Here is a 25,647-nt window from a genome sequence, read left to right on the forward strand (position 1 = left end):
ATTTGTTATTAACTTGTCTAGTTAAATTATGGTTTTAAAAAATTGTTTCTTTTATTTTGGAAGTAGCCTATAGAGTACAGTTGTTTCACAGGCACTTTCTTTATTTAGTCTGTGGCACCCCATGCTGGAGAGACTACAGAACTACATGCAGTACCTTTATGACCTGTTCATAAAGGGTGGTTCATTGAGTTTGCATTACATAAATCCCCAGACAGTAGGATATAGCCTATTACATGTCATTACAGTCAGGACATCTGCTTGACATTGTGTTTTGACATGACGGTAACGATTTCTGGGCAGGAATAGATCAGCACATATGTAGTATGATAGAAGAGGTGTGCCGAAGATATGGGCCTTGGCCTTGACCTCTTGTCCAAAATACAGCCTCTGACCCCCATTTTCAAACAGTTTTGCACTCCTGCCCAACCTGTATTTCTCTGAACAAACTCATTAACTGTGAGAGGATTCTCTTTACAAATCCCAAATGTTATTTTTCTTGGAGTTGTATGTTGTGATATGCTGTAGGTAAGCGTTATTAATATTGTAGCAAATGGCGGGGCAGGGAAGCGAACTTGTGTTTGTTGGTGTGAAAGGCAAACACCCTACGCATCGCTCAGCCCCCTCAGCATTCTGATGACCTCACAGCCGCCATCCTACTTCTGACACCAATGTAGCGAACAACAGGGCAGGGAAGCGAACTCGGGTTGCTGGCACAAAGAGCAAACACCCCAGGCATCGCGCCAATAGGGTTAATCCGCTTGGTGGAAATTGTAATGTGGCTCATATAGCGAAAATTGAAACACTGTAATTTCAAGGGTCTTCTATGTATGAAGGCTACTTGGTAGGGCAGGCCATATATGCTATCTGCTTCCTATAAGGATGGAATCTAAAAAGCAATACAGAAATGCGTTTTGTGGTCCCACACTCCACAAATAGCCACAAAGGTCTTAAATACTGTGATTAAAAACTTTGATCGTACCTCAAACAGAGGTACATATACGTTGTAACATTAATTTAGTATATAGATTGAAGAATAGGATATGCTACAAATGTGCTACTTTAAATAATTTAACACTTATATACAGGGGCGTAACTTTCATTGGGGACATGGTATATGGTATATCAGCAATTGTTGGGGACATGGTATATCAGAAATTGTATGGTATATCAGAAATTGTATTTTTGTGCAAACCCTATATGGTGCAAACGCAGTAGACCCAGCAGGTCGGGCACGGAAACGTATAGCTACACTTCCGGTTGCAGTTTTTTTTTGCAGTGACTGACACAGCTGGAGTGGGGGGAGGCCTGGCTCAAGTGAAAGCGAGCTACTGGGGGAAATGGGCGATGTTTGATCGGGAAAAGGTGAGTTCGACAGACTTCAACATTGATTTGGAAACAAACGGAAGATAATCTCATCATCAAAACGTTGTTTCTGCTTGTGTCATTTTCTGAAAAGGTTGCCCGCTATCGGCTCGCGCTAGGTTGCTGTCCGTCGGTAACATTAGCTTGCTGACGCACACGCTTAGCTAATTTTGGGGGAATTTGTCTGTAAAACAAGGCTTCCAAGTTAGCTAAGCTAGCTAGTCATCTTCGATATACGTTAACAGCCATGATCTCTGCGCATCCCGCACTGTTTTATTTGTTCTGCATCACCGTTCTAGCTAGCATACTTGCTAACGTTATTCAAATAACGTAAATTAGCTAGCTCGCTAACCAATAACTTGTTTTGATAGCCTTAACTGTCAGCCTGATGTTTTATGCCGTTGGATGTAGCCACCTATAGTACCTCGCTAGCTAACTAGCCTGTCAGAATTTGTAGCTGGCTAAGTGGCTAATGTCAGATCGGGCGGCAGCAAGCTTGTCTCTAGAGACCGACACAGTATAACTTCTGTATAACCTTACTAAGTAACGTTACAACTTTTCGACGCTAATTAGTCCGCCTTGTTATCCCCCACTAGAAGGAAAAGTCAAATCTAACTTTCTGAACATGATTATCTTGTCAGACAGTGTATCAAGAAAACGAATAGCCTAGCTAGTTCGTGTAGGTAACGTTAGGCTAAAACAATGTTCCATTTCATTTTGCTGGGACCCAAAGTGGCACCATAAAACGCTCGTGTTGTGGAAATGGAACGGTTGCTTTAGTTGGGTAACATTTGTTCAAACCGCTGTAAAACAATTAACTATAGTAGCTAACGTTAGTTAGTTAATTATCTAGTTAGTTATTGTTGCAACTTGCAAGTAAAGTTGACATTATTTTGGGACTAGCTAGCTCGCCTCCTGTACTCAGTCAATTGATAGGCATGTGGCTAAATAACATGCGAATTAGCTGCACTGATTGAAAACAAACCTTACAACTGAAATATATTAAATGTAGGCAAATGTTATTGGATTACACATAAATGATAGGTCTTTTCTTTCTTTATGTGGTGCATCTGGCTTTGGTAAAAGGCCAGATAAAACTACTGGTAGTCTGGTTGTATGTTGTGGACACAGCAGTACAAAGTGCAGTGCTATCTAGGGTCACCCAGGTGTCCTTGAATTCCAGGATTTGCCAAAGATTTGTTACATTAACTTGTTAGATAGTAAAATAAAAATTGTGTGTCTTTCACTAGGTAATGCATACTGTGTTAATAACTTGGACTTGTTTGAGCAATACCACAAACATAAAGGGAAGCACAATGTAACAGTTGTTTTTCAAATAAAAGGGAAGACAGAACAACACCCTAGCACCCTGAAATTCAAATCTGGACCTAGAAGACTACAGCTTTTTTCAATCTACCCCTCTAGTCAGGGAATGATTTATACCCAGAACACCAGGTGTGTGTAATTAATTATCAGGAAGAACCTATAGTACTCCGGTCCTCGTAGGGTGAGATTTGAATACTCCTGCCCTAGCCCCTGGGCTTTTTACTCACAACGGTGTCTAGGGTTTACTGAGAAAGGTGCGACAAACAAAAAAACATACAGTCAGCGGCAGTCCTGTGGGCGAAAATCCCTTGTTGATATGGTCAAGAATCGTGCAAGCTAACAGGCGTGACACAAACAGGCAAATAACAGCGCAGAACGGCATTTTGGAATGCACAACTTGCTGGTCCTTGTAACGGATGGGCTATTGCAAGAGACGACTACACCGGGTTCCACTCCTATCAACTAAAAACAAAAAGGAAGCGGCTCCAGTGAGCACGCAATCACCAGCACTGGACAATTGAGTGTAAAAACAATGCCTGGTCTGACGACTCCCGATTCTTGTTGCGCCATGCTGATGGCAGAGTCACAATTTGCCGTAAGCACCATGATTCCATGGCCCCATCCTGCCTGGTGTCAACGGTGCAGGCTGGTTGTGTAATGGTGTGGGGAATGTTTTCCTGGCACACGTTAAGTCCCTTGATACCAATTGAGCAATGTTTGAGCGCCACAGCGTATCTGAACGTTGTTGCTGACCAGGTGCATCCCTTCATGGCTACGGGGGTCTGACCCGGTACTAGATGGCTGTACCGAATAAACTGGCTACTGAATGTATTAACTGCATTGGGAGGAAGGATGTTTGTCATACTTTTTACATTTGTATTTTTTTGGGGGGGATTTAAAATCATGATAAGTGTTAATTTTAGGCCCATTCTGAACCTAGGCCTATACATGCCTCCCGTAAGACCTTATGGTCCGAGAACTGTACATGATGGACATCTTGGGTGTCCTTATACTTCTTATAGTGTGCTCTTAAATATGCACTATGTCTAGATTCTGAAACACATTTTTTCACAATTTATTTTACATAAATATCTCAAGCACTCTTTTTTAAATTTAGATTATTTTTAGACCTTGTTTGTCAATATATTACATGTCACATTTCTAGAGGGGATTCTCTGGTACTTTTTTTAAAGCTATGACATGTTTTATACATCGAAATGTACATTATAGGTCACTAACCAATCACAGCCCTCCTTTAGGATGGTACATTCCGCCAATCACCAGCAGAGGGAGTTCCCTTTGAAGCCATTTTCACATTCACTGTGTTGGTGGTGCTAGTGCTTTGACGGTCATGGAATTTTGGATGGTGGTAATTGGCCAGCCAAATGACTGCGGTCATAATAATAATACAAATATATTTTTTGGCGCACACTTTATCCTCTTCTCTGCTCCTGACTGCATGTGCTGCCATTAGGGCTGTCCCAGATGACCTAAACAAAATCTTATTTCAAACGAACATATTATATATGTAGTTTACTGAGCTTGTCTGATGCTATAAGCACATTGTGTGATTTTTAAATAATTAAGACACACAAATGATTCGAGGCAGTCAGACAGGGCCTAACCAGAAGGGGAAAAAACATGTTCCCCAACCACTACCTCCCGCTGCTCCTGGCTTTTGCATATTCTGCCATTACGCTCCTGAAGTTGCCGGTCATAGGCTACTCCAGGCGTCGGCTAACTTTTCCATTAGGAGTGCCAATTTATCTTACCATTTTTACCGATCTGCATGCCAGTTATGAATTTCATATGCACATTTTCGTGGAACAGTTTCATTTATTTTATAATGGTCTTCGTATCTCAAAATCATTGTCATGTGATTTAATACTTCTCAATCCAAATAAATGTATACAAATCTAAAAACTTCTGTTGCCATTGCCTACTATATAAAAATAGCCTACAAAAATTGCAGCCTGCATGTAAAATATCCTGATAAAAATGAAGCCTGTCTGCAAGAAACTTGAAACATTGTATCAAGTATCAACTTGGTTCAGCCCAAAACTTGTTCTAACAAACTTGCAACTTGTATAAAATATTCTTGTTCCTCCGTTTCCTGCACCAGTGAGCTCCTGACAGACACCGCTGTATTTGTGCAAGGGATAAGAAGTAATCAGGTAGACCTATTTTATAACTTTTCCACGGGATCAGTTTTCCCCTTTCACGCCAAGTGGTTTTCGAAAGGGAGAGAGCTGGAAAGATTTTTCAAATGGGCTACATTGAGGAACTATTGTCATTCTCAATAGATGTAAAAACAGACTTTGTTTTGAGGTGAAGAAAAAAATACTTTGAAGCTCCACAGCTCATTAATGGTGGTGAGCGAAGACGATCAGGAATACTGTCAGATCCCCAAATGGGCACATTTTATAAGCCTACATTTGGGCACAGGCCAGGTAGCCTAGGCCTACTTCTGCACGTAATCAGGTGTGCATTCTCACTCAACATTGACAGGAGCGCTCCAAACAAAACACAATGAATAAATTGACAACTCGGAAATTAAATAAACCAACACTTGTTTCTCACAAGTGTAGCCTAGGTTGTGCGCTCTGCAAACAACGTGTGCTCTCCGACAATGAGAACTAAAAGACTGTAATAATATATTGAATGCATTAACAGAAATTACAGTAACCAAACAAATTGTAGATTGGGAATTAAGGGTAAAGGTACTACTGGTGATAGTGGTGTGCCATCCCCGCTGCCTCTGCAGTGGATTAGTCCACTGAGAAAGGCATCAATCAAGACATGCCATAAAATAGTTTTTTGCAACTGCTTGTCTCATTATTGGTCAACCAACAGCCTATTTACCGTCCAGTCAACTAAATAGGGTCAGCCCTAGCTGCCATAAACACAGAATGAGTATAACGGGCGTCTCTTTTCAAGTAAAAAATGGCACAATGGGTTGACTGGCGGCCATTGGGAGTGTACCCATAGGAGTAAAGCAGGAAGTAAAATGACAACTCATAAAGCTGAAACCACACAGAGACTCCGTCAATGGTGTCAACTTGCGTGCGAGAGTAGAGCGTCAATTCGCATACACTGCCAACTTATTTGTCTTGAGAATCCATAATAAGCAGTTGTATTTATGTTCGCTATGTAGCCCTAGTGAATTTCTGTTGTTCCTTTTGACACACCTTATGTCCTATGGGAGCCACCGTACCTGCCTCCTGTTATGTTGGCTCATGAACATGAGGAGAATTGTAGCTAATATACCCTAGCAGTTTATAAAGAATTAGTCGCTTATGTAGTTTCGTTCTTTCTACATAATGGTATTCTCTCTTGAACAGAGTTTCACAGCCGCAGCCTGCCTAGCCTATATGCATGTGCTGGAATCAACAAAGGTAGGCATAGAGTTATTGTTTTCAAATATGTATTATTGGCACAGGCAGCTGAACTTGTCAACACTAAATAGACACTTAACTATACATGTCACTATTCCTGATTTTAACAATACACATAGTCTATTTTCTGGCAATTTACCCACTCACTTTATAAGCATTCTTTCGCGTAAAGGAGAAAAAAAAACTTGCTTTCTAATTTGAAGTGCATGATGCTGTTGAAGCTCGCGGTCCTGTGTTTTCTCTTCACTACCGTGCATTCTAATTCCAGCGTGTAAAAAAACAAACCCCCAAAAACGCTTTTTGTTTGATTTTGGCTTCTCACACAACTTTTTTGAAACTTATGACAGTTATTTTATTTTCATGACCGTCTTCATCCGTGGCTGTCGGTTATATGGTAATTGTGCCAGCCCTAGGTATGGTGGTGCTCATAAAATGTATCATAATGTCAAAATTAGCAGGGAACCCACTGAGGAAATGTGGTGTACTTCTAGAGTATATTGTTCCAAACAATATGTCTAAAAATAAACAAAATCAAAAAGGGTGCTTTAAGTGTTTTAATATTTAAGGTGAATAAATGAATGAAATTGTATTTCAGAATTTAGACACTCCATATGTTAGAGCACACTATAAGGAGTATCATCACACCAAGATGTCTGTCATATAGGTTCACGGATCATGAGTTCTTACAGGAAACATGTAAAGGTCTAAAAATAGCCTCATTTTCTCAAATGATTTGTGATGCAAATATAAAAAGCATGTCAAACATCCTTCCTCCCAATTAAATTTGTTCTGGCAATTCTCACAAATAATCTGAGATACCCAAAATATTTTCAGTATGCTGGAGTTGATTCGCCCCACTAGGTTACGAATTGCCGGTATTTCCTTTTAAAGCAGCTGAGCCAGTCACATGTTTGTTTACGAGTAGTATCTAATTTGGTAGCTAGTTAAGCTTGATTTTGCAGGAAGCTAACCATATCTTGATAACAGTGGAACAATCCAACCTTACTGTCTAATTTGTTTTGTGTGTGTGTGTTCAGAAAAGTTGGTAGAGCATGGCGCTTGCAACGCGAGGGTTGTGGGTTTGATTCCCACGGGGACCTGTATGAAAATGTATGCAATCACTACTGTAAGGCACCCTGGATAAGAGCGTCTGCTAAATTACTTAAATGTAAATAACTATAAGCTGGGATGTCTGAACTGCAAATAGTTTGTCAGAGGCTGTATAAATTGTTTGTATTCACTCGTTAGCATTTAGCTAGCATTGGCTATGGGATTTGACATGTACTTATTAGCATTGCTAACCTTTGGCTTACTGATGCTCAGTGGGGTTTTTTGTGTTTGAAAATAGCGGCCCTTGTGTTCAGGGTCGGTGATACCACATATCCCGGGATTTCGCAAGAATCGTATACAAATCTGGATACCACCCAAGCCTAGTTTTGACAGAGTAGTAGGGCTGGGAATTGCCAGGGACCTCACGATATGCTATTATCACGATACGATTATCTATTGTGATTCAATATTATGATTTGATATTCCAAAAACATTGCTCACTATATGTCTGCTAGAGAAACAAGAGCATGACACGCTTCAAGCATGTTGGCTCACTATTTAAAAAGCTATAGGATGAAAAATACTGGGTTTTGGCGCAGGTACAGCCGACTAACGCTACCCACAGTAGCAAAATAACAGGTGAGGGAAGTTATGGCTGTTACCGGTGGTTAGCATAGTGATTTACTCAGCTCAGCACTCATTTTGGCTCAGTATAAAAGAGACACATTTGACTTCTCTGCCCAGCGACTTACAAGCAACAGGGAAGTATTTTTATCTGTACTGATTAGGCTATGCCCAGCAAATATGCAAAGCCTGATTTCCCTTGCTAATTTTGTAATGGCCATTATTTTAATTAGTCCTGTACTTTTTGTAATTGTGCTGCAGTCACTCCACGGCAGCTTGGTTATCAGTTTCTCTGGTCATTGAAATGTTCTTTACCCAAAGGGATTGGCCAGAACGGAAATTATTGAATGGCAGGAATAGCAGCCCATGTCAGTAATTGACAGTAAAAAGAGGTTGGTGATGACCTGTCAATGGAATGAGGCCGACAGTGACATCCCGAATGTATTATTTTCATGGTGTTGGTCACATTTTTGATTAGGTTAGTAGCGAAAGGATTGCGTTGTCTTCCAGTGCTTTCTCTTCAATGCATGGGGAATTCTAATACAATATGGATGATAGGAGTCAGAATATAGGCTAATGGATAATGTCTTAATCAACCCAGAAACCCAATTTCCTGTGGGTCAATGATAAATGTATTAATTCCTTGTTATTTCCATTGCTCAAATTCCGTGTGCTTGCAAGTTATTCTGCTCACACCAGGGCAAATAAGATAATCCCCCCCATGTACTCCCCCTCCAATTTCACAAGATCCATTTTCTCAGAAGTCTCCCACTCCCGCCCATTTCGTATTGCTCTGCCATGTCTTGCTTGTTTTGCAATTTTGGCTTGGTTCGTGCTGCATGCTGTTTTGCAAAATAGGCAAAACACTGCTTATCTTGAAGTAAGCATTCATTGCTTGTTGTTTGCCAGTGCTGACATTCCTGTTTTTACAATATGCTTTTTTAAATTGAGTGATGGGCAAGTTTTGTAGGTTGTCTTTTTGAAGTGCAGTCTTTTGTTCAGTTACAGGCCCACATTCCGACTAGTCATAGGCCTACCTACAGCAGATGAAACACCAGAGTTCCACTTATCTGGTCTCAGGTCACTTCCTGGTACCTCAGTTTGTCCTGTACTCAGACAAAGCAATATGACTAGAAAATGGGTGTTACACTGGTCAAAGTTAATTTCACTTTTAGACTTTTTTGGGGGGCTTAATCAAACCTGTTAAATAGGGATGTGTACGGTTATTCAAATATTAGAATATCCGAACGGACGTTAGAATTCGAGAACTTGTGAATACACTAATGCAATGCAAGATGCAATAAAATTACAGAATTAAAAGTTAGCCAAATGAAAAGGAGTAGGCTACAACAGCCTACCTATTGGTTGCTCGTTTTAATTGAATGGGTAGCTGGCTACTCTAGTCAAGACCCTGTTATATGGGATGATTTAACATTGTGGCAGCTACAAGTTAGATCGTCTTGGCTGTAGCCGAGTTGCCTTGGCTAACATTACTTAGTCCCTCTCTCCCTTGCCTGGTCTGCTCGGTCCCATCTCACACCGGCCCCTCTGCAGCTGCAGCAATAGAGCGCCAGTGTCTCTGCTTCGTGCAGCAATGCTCAGGTTAAAAACGTACATTTATTTTCGAACATCGATATCCAACAGAAATTCATGATACTATTCGAGTAGTGAAATTATTTCCTACCCCCATCCCTACTGCTGAACTTAAATGAGTTTGTTTTTCCAGTCCATTTTGAACCTTGCTTTTGTGACCCTCACTGCTTTGGGTTCAGCTCAGCCACTCGGCATACGTTCTTTGGCTACCCTTCAACTTGGCTCTCAGTTCAGTTTGCAATGCATGGTGTTGGGAGTGGGACAGGCCACTGACACGTTTTAATATGCATGCTATATTTGAAAGCCTCATGATGGCAGAGGGAAAATAATGCACTTCCATTTTCTCTTTCTTTCTTTTTGCCCTCAGTCTCCTGTGCCAACCAGGATGAGAACATATGGGTAGTGGCACAGGTGTCTTGGCAAGCCTAGGCAATCAGAGAAAGTGTTTACGTTCTCAAACTGCTGACAGACTCAATGCGCAGAAGATCATACTGAATTTCCAGGGAGAGGCAGGCAGCGTGAGAGAAAGCGAGGAGAGATTGGAGTGGGGGGAGAAGAGGGCAGAACTGGAGAACGGACTGAGATGGACACGTTTTTGTAAAATAGCTCAGGCCTAGGTGCTAAAACCGGATACCTCGAACACTACATGACCAAAAGTATGTGGACAACTGCTCGTCGAACATCTCATTCAAAAATCATGGACATTAATATGGTTTGTTCACACTTTTTTTTCTATAACAGCCTCCATTCTTCTGCGAAGGCTTTCCACTAGATGTTGGAACATTGCTGCAGGGACTTACTTCCATTCAGCCACAAGCATTATTGAGGTTGGGCACTGATGTTGGGCGATTCAGGCCTGGCTCGCAGTCAGCGTTCCAATTCATCCCAAAGGTGTTCGATGGGGTTGAGGTCAGGGCTCTGTGCAGGCCAGTCAAGTTCTTCCACACAAGCTTGACTACCATATCTGTATGGACCTCGCTTTGTGCACGGGGGCATTGTCATGCTGAAACAGGAAAGGGCGTTCCCCAAACTGTTGCCACAAAGTTAGAAGCATAGAATCATCTAGAATGTCATTGTATTCTGTAGCATTAATATTTCCCTTCACTGGAACTAAGGGGCCTAGCCCGAACCATGAAAAACAGCCACAGACCATTATTCCTGCTCCACCAAACTTTACTGTAGGCTCTATGCATTCGGGCAGGTATCATTTTCCTGGCATCCACCAAACAGAGATTCGTCCGTCAGACTGCCAGTTGGTGAAGCGTGATTCATCACTCCAGAGAACGCATTTTCACTGCTCCGGAGTCCAATGGCGGTGAGTTTTACACCACTCCAGCCGACGCTTGGCTTTGCCCGTGGTAATCTTGTGTGCGGCTGCATGGCCATTGAAACCCATTTCATGAAGCTCCCGACGATCAGTTCTTGTGCTGACTTTGCTTCGAGGCAGTTTGGAACTCGGTAGTGAGTGTTGCAACCAAGGACAGACGATTTTTACACGCTACGGTTTTCAGTACTCGACAGTCCAGTTCTGTGAGCTTGGGGTGGTTGTGGTAGTTCATTCTGTGTTGGTGTCTGCCACATAATTTTTTTCCTTTGAGTGGATGTTTCTTTTATGGTGATCAAACTCTTTAAAAAAATAGTTTTTTTTTTTTAAATTAGTCCACAGTCCCAACATACCTCACCTTTTTTGGGGCGGCAGGTAGCCTAGTGGTTAGAGCGCTGGACTAGTAACCGAAAGGTTGCAAAATTGAATCCCCGAGCTGACAAGGTAAAAATCTGTCATTCTGCCCCTGAACAAGGCAGTTAACCCAATGTTCCTAGGCCGTCATTGAAAATAAGAATTTGTTCTGGTAAAAAAAATTAGCATGTCAAATTTTCAAGATATAGGATTTTCAAGAAGCAGTCTCACTTGCCACATCATAATGAAGCAGTGTTCAGTCCCGCTCTGGGTGTGACCAAGTGACTTGACATTTACAGCTAGGCCACTTTGTTGCCAAATTACCTGATTTTTTTCTTTCTTTGCCTAAACAGATTTTTAAAAGGAAGTGCAATTAAAATGTAGAAATGCTTTTAGAACACATTCTACTTCACATGGAGGACTACTGTTCTTGTCATATTCCTACTGAATAAGTCAGTAATTTGATGATTCACTTGAAATTGCGTCAGTGTGCTGTGTCATGGTAGTCTATCTTGTTCTGACCACTCAAGGTTCAAGGGCCTGCAATGTTAGTGCAGTGAGGATTTTCACTCCAGATCTGCTTGTATGTTTTGTTGTTTTTGCTCGCTAGTTGTTTTTGCTGTGGTGCAGGTTACTTGTTTTCGGAGTGCTTTTGTGTTTTGATCTTGTGCACTCCCAACAATAAAGATGGCCTGAATCCTGAAATGGGTGAAATGACTCCAGACTCCATCTCCAAACTTGGATGAGGCTGCAGTTATCCCTACAGTCATTCCTTTGCTAAATTACTGTGAAATTGCCCAGATGCTGGATCTTATATCAAGTCGAGATTGTTCTCTTATGTGTCAGTAAGGTCAACCCTTAACTTGGCTACAACACTCAATGCTTTTTGCGGCAATAGGTCAAATGCACTCGATTATTTTTGTCCAGGCATTTCTTGTATGAATATACTCAACACATATTTGTTGAAGCACCAGGGAAGTGTACAGTACTGTTTTTTCATAAAAAATGGACATCCTTTTATGCTGTTGCTGCTAAAGATTGAGGGTGTCTTGTATTAGCCATGTCGAAAGCATCGTTTTTTCCCCCAGGCCAGTGTGAATGTGAAATGCTGTTGGCTGTAGTCTAGGTTGCCCAGTGTTGGCATATTTCTGGCACAGACAGCCAAAGTTTGCTCATATAGCATGCTTGTTTTTATTTGGCTGTTGTGGCACACCCTGATTGTACTTGTAAAATAAAATTAACCTCACCTTTAACTGTCAATGAACATTATATTTTGTATGTGAAAATGAAACTTGAAAAGACTAGCCACTGATTCAGTGGATGACTGGTGTTCTAAGATGTATCCTGATTCTTATTCATAATGATGTTTTTGTTTTCTCCGTTTCTGCCATAGGCAGCCTACAAACTGGAAAGACCTATCCAAGAGATGGACGACGGCAGTGCCTACATAGAGTTTGACGTGCCAGAGTTCAGCAACACCGTTCTCAACCAGCTCAATGAGTTGCGACTGCAGGGGAAGCTATGTGACATCATCGTTCACATCCAGGGCCAGCCGTTCCGTGCCCACAAGGCCGTGCTGGCGGCCAGCTCACCGTACTTCCGCGACCACTCGGCCCTGGGCACCATGAGCGGCCTGTCCATCTCCGTCATTAAGAACCCTGAGGTGTTTGAGCAGCTGCTGGCCTTCTGCTACACTGGCCGCATGTCCCTGCAGCTCAAGGATGTCGTCAGCTTCCTCACAGCAGCCAGCTTCCTGCAGATGCAGGCCGTCATCGACAAGTGCACCCAGATCCTGGAGGGCATCCACTCCAAGATAAGCATCCCCTCCAGCGCCACAAGCCCAGACAAGGAGGCCTCCCAGGGCAGCCGCAATGGTGTCAAAGACAGCAGCCTTTTCATCAACCCCACACAGATCTCCCCCCCATACTACTCCAGGCACAGCATAGAGGCCCGCTCTGAGCTGGCTGCAGGGAAAGGTCAAGGCAGGACCCGGTACCAGGAGGAGGGCCAGTCAGACCGTGGCAGCAGTGACGGTGTGTCAGAGCAGGAGGCAGCCATGGAGGGAGAGACAGAGCAGGTGGAGCTGATTGGGAAGGACGGTCAGGTGACGGACGTGCACGTGAAGCTGGAGAAGACAGATAGGCCCAGCTACTCGGACAGCTCCTCGGCAGGCGACGATGGCTACCACACGGAGCTGGTGGATGGAGAGCAGGTGCTGGCTGTCAGTGTTGGCTCCTACGGTCCCGTCATCCAGCCAGCCGGCTACACTTACTCAGGCCTGTCGTCCCCCTGCTTTGTGAGCCTCAGCAGCTCCAGCCCCTCCCGCTCCATGCTCAGTGGCTTCAGGGGCGGCCGAGCCAGAGCCAAGCGCCCCCCAGTGACCGTCCCAGCAGAGGTCCTGGGTCATATCAAACCGGGAAACACTGAGGACAGCAGCGAGGCGGTGTTGGGCCAAGTAGGTTTTGAGAACGATGTGCGAGAGCGGAGCCTGCGCAGCCAGTGGTACCCCTACAACGAGAGGCTCATCTGCATCTACTGCGGCAAGTCCTTCAATCAGAAGGGCAGCCTGGACCGCCACATGCGCCTGCACATGGGAATCACACCCTTCGTCTGCAAGTTCTGCGGCAAGAAGTACACGCGCAAAGACCAGCTGGAGTACCACATCCGTGGCCACACAGACAACAAGCCCTTCCACTGCCAGATTTGTGGCAAGTGCTTCCCCTTCCAGGGGACCCTCAACCAACACCTGAGAAAGAAGCACTTGGGGGCCTCAGAGGGCCCCAACCACATGGACTCTCCAGAGAGGACGGAAGGCAGCTCTGGTCAGAAAGACCCAGAGGATGCCTCAGAGGGGATGGCCTTTGAGACGCAGTATGCTGAGGAGGCTCCGGCCAACGACATGGAGGAGAGCTCAAAGTGCAGCCCTGAGGAAGCCGAGGCGTCCAGATGTGATTTTTAGGCCCTGGCTCTGGTTGAGGAAGCTTTAAGATATTTTCTTTAAACGTTTAGGATTTGTTTTGGAACCGGCTCCTTTCAATGTTGAACCTACTTTGTGCATCCACGTTTTCTGCCTGTCCATCCATTTTTGTGAAAGTCAACTGTTGCTTAATGTAGAAGAAGAGGAGAAAGGGGTACTTTTTAAAAATAGATTTCAAAGGGAAGGGCTATCAACTTGCTATTGATAAGGTGCCCTCAATAATCAAGGCCTTTTTGTTTTTGCTTTAAAAAATATATATGTTTTTAAAACATATTTACAGAGTAATATAGGCATGTTGCAATAATTGATAATGTGAAAGCTCTGATAAGATGCTTATCATATCATGTTTTTACCTGACCTGTTTTTGCACATGTGGCCAAAGGAGGTCACTTTACTCACAAGGAATTATTTTTCTGCCAAGTGCAAAGCTTTGTGTGAAATATCCGTTCAATACCTCATGATACAACTACATACTCATAACAGACAGTATTTTAGCTTTTATGAAACTCCACCGGGTTCTACCTCATATCCAAGAACCTACCAAGAACAGAAGTGTTCACCGTTTTAAAAACAAACCGTTTTGCTTTAGGGTCTCTGTTTAATTTGCCAAACTCTAGGCAGAACATCCTCAGTCCCAACGCTAAGCCTTGATACTTTAGACTAATATTCCTTGCTGATTGTATGAACGCTGGACCGTGTCCTTGTCCATTGTTTCATGGTCAGACAGGATGTAATGTGGGCAAAGAACGAAGGTGCTGTATTGATGTTTTAAGAAATATTAAGTGCGTTTGCATTGAGCATGCGCAAGGAGGACAGTGGATAGAGTACAATAATAGAGGATAATACATGACATATGATTTCCACTGTCTCTACAGCCAAGATCTATTTCAGCAATAAGGCCTGAGGAGGTGTGGTATATGCTCAATATACCATGGCTAAGGGCTGTTCTTACGCATGATGCTCCACGGAGTGCCTGGACACAGCCATTAGCCATGGTATGTTGACCATATATCACAGACCTCTGAGGAGCCTTATTGCTATTATAAACTTGTTACCAACGTAATTAGAGCAGTAAAAATATTTTTTTTTGTACCCGTGGTATACGGTCTGTAATACCATGGCTTTCAGCCAATGAGAATTCAGGGCTTGAACCACCCAGTTTATAATTATGTTTTTAGAACACACAGGACAAATTCCTCTTGTCTGTCTCTTCACCACTGAAGGTCACATGCTGTTGGCCAGTTTTCTCTATTCTTAAGCAATGAGGCACAAGGGTGGTGTAGTTTATAGCCAATATTCCAACGCAAAGGGCATGTTCTTATGCACGACGCAAAGCAGAGTGCCTGCATACTGCCCTTAGCCGTGGTAAGTTGGCCATGTATCACAAACCCCCAAAGTGCCTTATTGCTATTATAAACTGGTTACCAACGTAATTCGATTAGTAAAAATAAATGTTTTGTCATACCTTTGGTATACGGTCTGATATACCACGGCTATCAGCCAATCAGCATTCAGGGCTTGAACCACCCAGTTTATAATATATTTTAATCCACATGGGATCAATGATTTGATCCTCATACACAGTGAAGTCATTTGGAGTGTCTTCCATTCTCTTGATGTTTTAGTTTATTCTCAACCTGTTTATGTGAAACTCTTAGTTTATTTGTGTGGAGATTATGCTCAGTGCAGAGTCCCACTCATTAGCTTGGCACAGCAAGGGCAGTCCTGCCATGAATCTGTGCATAGAATCAATATGCAAATAAGAATGAAGGAATATCAGCCATCTTGTCATGGCATTTCTTTATTCACTCTCCATTTCATTAGGACTCATGTTCTGCTCTCGTTTTCTCATTCACTGTTTCTGCCCTTCCCTGATCCGACATCACTGTTGAGATGAGGGAATCAAATGGGAAAGCTCATTGATGCCTCATTAGAAAATAAGCGCTTGATGGTATTTTGAGAGAAGCTTGTGATCCAAAGTAATGGTGCCCTTTTTGTGTTTCAAGTAGAATGGTCTGAATGGAGACTTGGTGATAGTTTTGTTCATTTATTTGATGTCTTGAAGATCAATGGTGACCATAAATGTATTCGGCAAAAAACTAGGCTACTGCTTTTTAATAGTCAGGAATCAAATTGGAATCGCTTCGGTCAGTGTAAGCCCTTTTGACAACTGATGTTGGTAGCTAGCTATTTCAGTGTTAATAGGTAAATAATCATTGAAGGCACTGTTGGTCTTCATTTGCTTGTTTCGAGATTAGCTGGGCTGTCAGGGCCTAGCAGTTGGCCGAATGACCACATTTCAAAGCGTTAATTTCTGTTATTCATATCGTCATAACTCACAAATGCACATATGGTGGTGATGGGGGGGGGGTATGTTTGTCAGACTTATATTGCATTACATGACTAAGCATTGCAATGCAGAATGCCATGGCATAGTACAGGCCCAGGAATTAGCTGAACTGGCTTTCGACTTACTGTATGTCGAAATGCTTCTAACTACGGTAGTTTTGAAAAATACAGGAATAAATTCAGATAATTATTGCGCCAACATGCTAGTCCAGAGTAAGCTCTTTTTAAAGGCCCAGTGCAGTCAGTGATTTTCATAGTTTTCATAGTTTTCAGTTTTCCCTTCCCATTCAGACCACTCCCAGACATTCCTAGCAAAATACTTGCTTGAAAGTTTTTTGCTAAAAAGCCATTTTTGTACAAATCTATTACAGTAAGGTACTTAATTGTTACCCATAAATGATTTGATATTGATATAAAAACAGCTGCATTGGGCCTTTTAAGATCAGGTGGAAAGCTGATCCTTGAAGAGCACTTTTTGACGATAGTCATTTTGCCCCCTTATCCCTCTTCTTGCTGATTTGCTATTTCAGCAGTGTATCCTATGTACCTTTTTTAGTTTTTACACATGATCACATAATCCCATAACTACAGTAAGCCTTCCAAGGTGGTAGAAGGCTAAAATAAAATGTTAATTGTCACATGCTTCACTGTTTAGAATTGTCCTGAAAAGCCCAGAGGTCCAGGTGGGTGTGTGAAAGAGCATTTCCTCTTCATTTAATGTAGCACCACCATTTATGATACCTGTTGTTTTTCGGTTGTTTGTTCCTTTTTTTTTTTTGGTACTTGGTTTATTATTTTGCAGTGAATTTTGTTTTCATATTGGTATTGAGCAGTTTTGTATGCATGTCCAGTGTTTTACCCTATATTTATTTAGCAGTGGCGGCCACCTCAAAATAATAGTTTATATATATATATATTATGACACTTCCACTGTGGGGCTCTATTTGTCTCTTTGTGCAGTTTGAAGGAAGTAGAAGGTAGTTTTGCAAACCATTGCTAACTAGCGTTAGCACAATGACAGGCATGCTAGCTGTTGAGTTATTGCTAGTTAGAAAACTTCCTTTTAAACAGCAGTGCGTCTGCAGAAATACATATGTGTATTTCTGCCCAGACATGCTTTTAAAGTGATGGTGCGAGATTTTGCCAATTAAGCACTTTTTCTACATACCCAGTCAGATGAACTCATGGATACTAGTTTTGTTTCTGCCTACAGTTTATTAAAGGAAGTTTCTAACTAGTGTTAGCACAATTGCTACCTAGCGTCAGGGCAATGACTGGAAGTCTATGGGAACAGCTAGTATGCCTGTCATTGTGCTAACACTAGTTGGCGATGGCTTGCAAAACAACCTTCTACTTCCTTCAAACTGCACACAGATACATAAATAGAGCCCCACAGTGGAGGTGTCATAATAACCATAAAACCTAGCTGTCAAACAGGGAAATGGTTCCAGTCGTTTTTCCATCATTCGTTTTTCCCATGGGGAATTTTAGAAACACTTAATATAAGGGCTGTGTTTCGTGTAGGCTTATCCTGGTGTGACGTTTTGATAATGTAAATCTCTCTCGGACAAGGGGACTTTTATCAATATATTTGGCTCTATTTACTCTGATTCAAAAATGTGAATTTGCTTCAAAGTACACATCATGCAAAACTACATCTCTGCAAGCTCCTGCACTTCGTCAATTTAAATATTGCGTAGTCTTGAGACAGTTAACATAATTGTCCATAAAGAAATGTAGCTTTTTTTATTGATTACTACATTTAACTAACTTTAGATAGTTAATCCAGAGATTCTTACCTTTGCCTCGATTCGGCAGTCTTGTCCAGATCATCATGGCATTTGTACTTCTTTATGATAGCCACATTAGCATCTATTTAGCATTTCATTTTTGTGGGGTAAATTCAGACAAATATATTGATTAAGTCGCTTTGTCCTAGAGAGATTTACACTTGTCAATGTCACGTTAGGGTAAGCCTACACGAAGCACAGCCCTTATTTTAAATGTTTCTAAAATCCCCTATGGGAGAAATTAATGATGGAAAAACGATTGGAACAATTTCCCTGTTTGATCTCTAGGTTTTATGGTTATTATGACTCATACTGTGTTACTCTATTGTATCCACAAATTCATCTGCCCGGGTAAGTAGAAGGGCTTAGTTGCCAAAATCTTATCCCTTTAAGATCAGTGTGACAAATTCAAGCTGATATTTGTAGTGAACAGAGCGAGCACAGCCACCACATGCTCCTTATCTCCCTACAGTGCTGTAGTGGCGCTCATCAGTTCTATTTCCGATGGTGTCAACATAATTACATTTTCATGTGTTTTGGAGTAGAATGTCTTGAAGTCATCAGAAATGTGTTTCTCACAGCCAGCAAAGAAAACCAGCCCACCCCCCTGGTTCCTTTGCCACCGGTGTTGAAAATAAATACTAGGGGAAACACTACTGTTCATATCGTTAGGTTACCAATAGTCTCTCTATGCCCACTACACAATGGGTTCATTGTTTTGATGTCCATTGTCTTGTTTCACCAGATGCCATGGAAACCAAAAGGACCCTTCTCAGATTTAGTGAATTCTGATTCGCTATCGTCTTGTTGCTGATCCTGTCCGTTTTTGAAGATCAGTGACGGGCCCTTTCCCTTTATTTTTCCCAGTTTTTATTTTCTCCCACAACATGCTTGACAGTGTTGTCGCCTAAAGTCAGCCACAATCTATTTTCCACTGTCTGAATGCCTACTAGGCAGAAGTCTAGAATGTCATGTTCTGTGTGGTAACCGTCTTTGTAAAGTCTTATAACCCTGCTCATATTGAATCTGTCTCCCTACCGATTTATAAGAGGGAATTGACCTCGTCATATAATATAATCCTTCTCATGATGTCTCGCTTTATTAGAACAGGGGCAGACTACTATAGGTTATTGTGCCAGGAGTCCAACAGACGATAGCATGATGGATAATCCTCCATAGAAAACAAATACTGAAAGACAAAGGTCTGTCTATACATTTGGCCAACAAGAGGCAAGATGAGTTTCCTACATAAGATGTAGGTAGCCTGGTTCCTATTTCCAACTGATGTTCTTCTTACAGTTGAGTCCCACATAGTCTTGAGCATATTGCCACATATGATATTTAATATCATGAAAGAAATTGTACAGAAATTGAGTTTATTTATATAATTGGAGGATACCAACCATATAAATCCTAGTAATATTTTGAAGAACAAAAAGGCTTTTGAATCGTGATCTGTGCCTTGCCACACAAACTATATCCCTGACTCTATGGCACTTACAGTGGACTTCTGTTTTGTGCCTGCCTTCAATGTAAAGAATGAAATGGGTCAAGGGGAAGGTATATCTATTGATAAAATACTGTAGATTTCACTTTAATTTGGTAAAATCTTTCCTGTGATTAGTTTATGCAACAATTAAATGTCTTAAAGGGAATGGGCACATAATTGAGAGTAGTTCAGCAGTGAGGAGAATCATGTCTTAGATATATGCCCAAGTTGATCTCTTAAATGATGCTTACATGCCACCTCCATTTTTATTCAGCCGTACTTATTTAGCCCTACTATTTCCTTGTCAGACCCCATTTGCTATCCATTAATAATGTGATTAATTGTGTTTATGGTATTATGGTGACTTGTAATATGGTGACTTGCATGGCATCTAATCACAGTCGTGAGCTGTTTTGTTCCCCTCTCCAGAGGCTGTTTTGTATGTTTACTCTAGCCTTTCTGTTAGCACTGAGGACAATCGAAGGCATCGCCTTCAGTCTCGGAGAGCGCGAGAGAGGAGAGAGTACAGCTAGACTCTTCCCCTCTCAAGATTCCTTTTGTAACATCTGGCCAGGGGGGACAGCTGCTTGAGAATGAGCAGATTTTAAAAACATGACATTTGTAGAGTGAAAAATGGCAAGATTACCCTGTTGTATTGCACGTCACTCACCCACAAAATAGTTTTTGAAATGCCGATGGCTGTTTTTGGAACTCAACATTAGTTATTGTTTTTGTCTCATCTGGCATGCACTTAGAAATAACCTGTTTTTGATACATTCATATTCCAGAGAGGATCTACTTATAATTTTAGTCTCCACCTCAAGGGACTCTCTTACTTTATATTAAGGGACCTTTTTACCCTTAAATGGTGCTTATAGACTGGTCTGTTTATTTATAGATTTTGATATACAAAATACTATACACTTGCATATTTACATTATAGGGCGGGGGGGCAATTTGTGTAAATGCTTTTATCAACTTTGGCTACTAATGCCACACCACTCACCAACCAACTGAATCTGACACTTATTTGCGTTCACTCTGTTTGTTCAAAATTATTCACAGAAAAGGTAGGAGGGAGATGCTCGTGGGCCAGAAGTAATCAGAAGGAAGTGTTTACAGGGAAGGCTGTTTGACTACTTTTTGAATTTTTGAACAGACTAACTTCAGGTAGTTTATGAACACTGATATAGACTTTAACAAAATCTGAAAGTCTTCCATAGCTTCTCTCAGCCTTTCTCCACTGTGTAATATACAAAAGCAATAACCTTTTAAGGGGATGTATTGTTATCAGTGAGCCTAATCTAATTCTGGGCCTGTCACATCTCAACTAAACATTGAATGTCAGGGAGCTATCGAATTGAAGTAGGACGAGGACAATTTGATATTGATATTTTTTATATATTTTGTGAGTCTTTGGACAGGTTGAGTGAAAATGCTCATTAGGTGAGACTGGTATTGCTGGTCTTCTAAGTACGCATCCAAAGCCTATGACTGTCAATTAACTGCAATGCAAAAGCTAAGCATGTGATTCAGTCAAACTCAATGGCACTGGTTTTAAAGTTGCACCTCCGTCTGTATCAAATACTGAAAGGGATTGTGGGCTGCAAAGCCACATTGGGAGTGGCGACCTGTGTTCATGCTAAAATGTAAAGGTCTCCCCTTTCCCCTCGTGTACTGAGACTGAAGTTTCAGCTGGTCAGAGTGGAATTGGTCAGTGCTGCTTTAACTACATGTTAAGACTGGCCTGTTTCCTTTGATGTGAAACTCCTTGGTCTCTGACATTTGGTGGTGTCTGGATATCATGTATTTTGTTGATATGGCACAAATAAATAAGTAGAACTCAGGGTTTATACTAGTGTTATAAAGTGGTCACTCTGGGCATACAGCTCATATGCGTAGAATTCAATGTGCACTTCTCTTCAGGTGGGGAAATCAATCCTCAGTCAGTGGTTCCCAAACATTCTGCCTCAAGGGTCTCACTGAACCCATGTTTTCCGTTCCCCCTCTGCATGCGTGTGACAAGCACAGAGGTTCAATGTTAAGGAACAGGGGAGACCTTTTAGTTTGGCCAGGTTGGTCAGTCCACCTCCCTCTAATCCACTCTACATACAACCCAACTGTGAACCTCAGAACTCTACTGTTATGTACAACTATGAAGTAAATTAAGCTAGCTAGAGCTGAACTATTAACTTGCCATTTATGAATTTATTTTATAGCATGAAATATATGATATATTTATTCAAATTATATTTTACTCATAATCATTCTGTGCTGCTTTTTGGGGGTTCTTACGCTTGTAAATTGCTTTTTTATGATACAAAGAAATGTCAATAGAAAATGCGTTTGTTTGTAAAATAAAGATGCTGATTTGGCACTCCTGTCCAGTGATTTTTCTTGCAGAGGCGAGCAAGCTGTTTACAGGTTAGTAATTACATTGTTTGGGTGCAAATAGGACCTGGCCTGCAGAGGGATATTTGGCACACAATCAGGATGAAAAGCAAAGTTAGTACAGTAGATAGCTAGTAGCCGACAACTTCAATGACAACGTTGAATTCGAGCAGTCACTGACTAACAATGTTTATTTTGTCCACACCATAGAGCTCGCCAGCTTGTAGCCCTAAAAATACGGAAGTGAGTTAGAATTTTCTACTTCTGGATTCCTATCAGGTAAATTCATGGGGAAATAATCGGATAAACGCCAAACAAGATCTAAAGTTAACACAGGCTTTGGAGAAAATGCATTCTATGAGATATCAGTCAGTTAATATGACCTTTATGGCTTGTTTTGATTACATAAATACTTAATTCACAAAAAGTGACGTTAGCAGATTAAGGTTAACTCATCGAACAAAACATAACATCTCAAGCATGTTTACCACATACCTTATTTTCTGCAGTTACCCCCCAAAAAAATCCCTTAGGCTTTGGCCAACGAGTCATAGCCGAGTTGGCCTCTTAGTGTCTACAAAAATATGCAATTTCTATTGCGGTATATCATTACTCGTGCAACACAAAAAGGTAAGTACATCACGCAACATGGTCATCATGTGGAATTCTCTGTACAATTTGCATGCTGTGGTCATTCGTAGGCGGGCCGGCTGTAAAAGAAATGGGACACCAATTTAGATTAATACATATTTGTTAACTCAATTTATTTGACCTCTTGACATGAATTGCTGATGTTTCAATTGCTTAGATAGCCTGTAACATGGTCAGTTGGGATTTGGGTCGGGCTCTGCTGCCACTTTTCCCATCTTCTCCAGTTCATGGCCAACATGTAGAACTTCTGCTCTCGTGGACAGCAGTGTCAGTGTTTGCTTATCCTCCCATGCTGTGTCTCCTCTGCACCACCAGTGTGCAGTCACCACCAGGCAGCTTGTACTCCTGGCCCTTGTCCAGCTGCTATAGTGCTGGAGCCCAGCCAGCTCCAGGAAGGCTTCCATGGCCACAGTGTTACTGCAGCCAGGTGCTGGCTGATGGAACTATGCCCAGTCAGCTCCCTGTACTGGGGAGAAGGAGGACATGGCTTGTCCTGGATCTGTCTGACCTTTGGACCAGAAAGGGGTTCATCCTCACAGGCCTTTGGCCCTTCTGTGTCATCTCTATCCATACAGCTTCTCTCCCCAGACTAGAGGGATATCCAGAGTCAGCAGCCTGACTATCTGGCTTTGGTGGCATATTGATGGAAGAGTTTGGAAGCCAGGTGGAAGCTCCCTGTGTCGTAATAATCCATAATGGTGACCTCAATACACCAAACCCCCTTTTCCTGCAGCCGTTACATTTCGATGTGTACAAATGGAAATAAAAATGATGGAATGATAATTTGAAGGTTTTCTCTTATTAAATTGTCTGTGTTTCTGGGTTGATATTATTACAGGATATGTTACCTGTACAGCAGAGATCCTCAGCTCGCAATGTAAAGGAGGACCTGTGCATTCCTCCACTCACACATAGTAAGCTTGTTGTTTAAACCATTTTACCGGTTGAATGTAGAATCTGACAAGTGAGCTAATATTAGTCATAGCATTATTGGAGTTTATAAATTGTGTCCAAGCCACTGCCTTTGGGTGTTAAGTGTTTATGGATATTGTTTTGTTTTTCATGGAGAGTTTAGTTTACCTGCATTATCCTGTGATATCAGCTTTATAACTCATCCATGTCTCCTTCCCTCTGTGTCTACTAGGGCTCCTCCCCTCCTAATGAACAGTGATCAGTAACCATGGAAGTGTTTGTCTGAAGTACTATATGCCTGTCCTTTTTAGCTGATTTATTGACAATGCCACCAGAGGGGGCTAGAGGTTAAACATAAATGGCAGTGCCCTGTTGATGCAGAATACAAAGACGTAGTTGTAGTAGGCTACCTGTATGTCAGTAGTTTATGCGACTTTCCTTACTATGCATTGATTGAGGAGAGCAACAGGAAATAATGAATTGTTATTCTCCCCTTTTTGATTGTGATGCTAGACAAGGCTGTGATCATAAAGAGGGTCGGTCACGAAAAACTCCTGGCTTTATAGGCTTCTCTTCCTCTTTTGGTTTAATTAAAGCGGTCACCTTGTCTGTTTTGGTAAAGCTGAGGGATGAACCTGAAGAAATGTAACCATAGTTATGTATGCAAGGGCTGACCATACATGATATCAACATTATAGTTTTAACCCTGTTTTGAGGCTATGTGTAACAAGCTTATATTTTGTGTTCTGATGGGGTATGACAGTTGAACTAAGCTCATGAGGCATTTATAAATTATATTCTTCAATGGGTATATCATTCATATGTCCAAAAATGTATGTAGCAACTAAGGATTCTAACTTTAAGCCTACTTAGATAACAAACTTCAAAGACAGTATGACAAGATGAGACTGTCTATATTGACGTCATTGAGTAGCCTATTTAGAGGAGGATAATGAGGTTACACCGGATATTATGCTTGAGTTTAAAGTGGCTGCATGTGGATTGACTTACTGCTCTATTTTCTGTTTTGGTCCAGAGGAGGAGGGGATGACTCTGATTGAGGTACTGAAGATCAGAGAAAAGTGAGATGACCTCATTTACTAATATTTAGTAGACCAATAGGCCTATTTGTTTTGTACTCTGCTTGCTTTGTTAAGCTTTAGAAAATAAATGGATGCTTATGATGAAATTCAGTTTCAATTTCTTTCCTAAATAACATGATAACATAAACTGAGGCAGCTGAAACCTGAGTTTGTGGAATCCCAGTCACTGAGCTTTTGGTTGTGAAGCCTAGCTGGCAGTGAGCTGACCCACATTACTTTGACTGATGAGGCTGAATGTTAGAGCGTAACATAAAGTACATTTACTACCAGCAGCCCCTTTTTTCTTCTCAGTCTCCAGTTGAATGTTCTGTTTAATGTTCTGCTGTCCGCATAGTTTTAACATATGCATCCATAGTGGAAGATACAGTAGATTCATCACGTTGCACAGCTGTGCAACAGCTAGGTCCCATGCAGACAGTGTCAGTGTGCTATGATTTTGGGGCCAAATCATTCGATCTGAGAATGAATTGGACTTAAATGGAGTAAATGTCAGGGAGACCTTGCCACATCTATCATCTGCCATGGGTTTAAATGGTTTTCGATCACCTTTGCAGAGTGGATTTCACAGTTGTCATGTCCCACTGTTGGTATTCAATGGTTTGCCAATGTTTAATTGCACCAAAATTGGTTTCTACTAAGCCTAGTTGTCTTCGGAGTTCATTATTTTTAAGTGGATAAAGATTTGCATGTTAATTTACTCCTATTACTGTACTCGTCTATTTGATTAGGGACTTCCTGCTTTTGCCATACCACAAGGTCACATATTATGTGAAAATGTATTCAATATTGATAATATGGTTTGTCCATGTTGAGTTCAGGAACCGGGGGAAATATATTCTCATCTGAGAGTGCTGAGTCCACTCTACATAATTGTATAGGCTAGCCTAGGCATATAACCTGGACAACTCTGAGATTTTTTGCAATAAAAGTATGAGTTTTTAATGGTGCAGATTGTTT

At 41.6% G+C, this 25,647-nt stretch overlaps 1 protein-coding gene across 1 annotated transcript; it reads left to right on the forward strand.

Moving 5' to 3' along the window:
- The first annotated feature begins 1,248 nt into the window (after positions 1-1,248).
- LOC139545479 (zinc finger and BTB domain-containing protein 34-like) lies at positions 1,249-22,010 on the forward strand. The gene is made up of 2 exons (XM_071353291.1): positions 1,249-1,362; positions 12,422-22,010. The coding sequence occupies exons 1-2, from the start codon at positions 1,345-1,347 to the stop codon at positions 13,985-13,987; spliced, it is 1,584 nt and encodes a 527-aa protein (XP_071209392.1). The 5' UTR covers positions 1,249-1,344; the 3' UTR covers positions 13,988-22,010.
- Positions 22,011-25,647: the final 3,637 nt, after the last annotated feature.

Source organism: Salvelinus alpinus, chromosome 19 (genome assembly GCF_045679555.1).
Source record: "Salvelinus alpinus chromosome 19, SLU_Salpinus.1, whole genome shotgun sequence".
Lineage (NCBI taxonomy): Eukaryota > Metazoa > Chordata > Actinopteri > Salmoniformes > Salmonidae > Salvelinus > Salvelinus alpinus.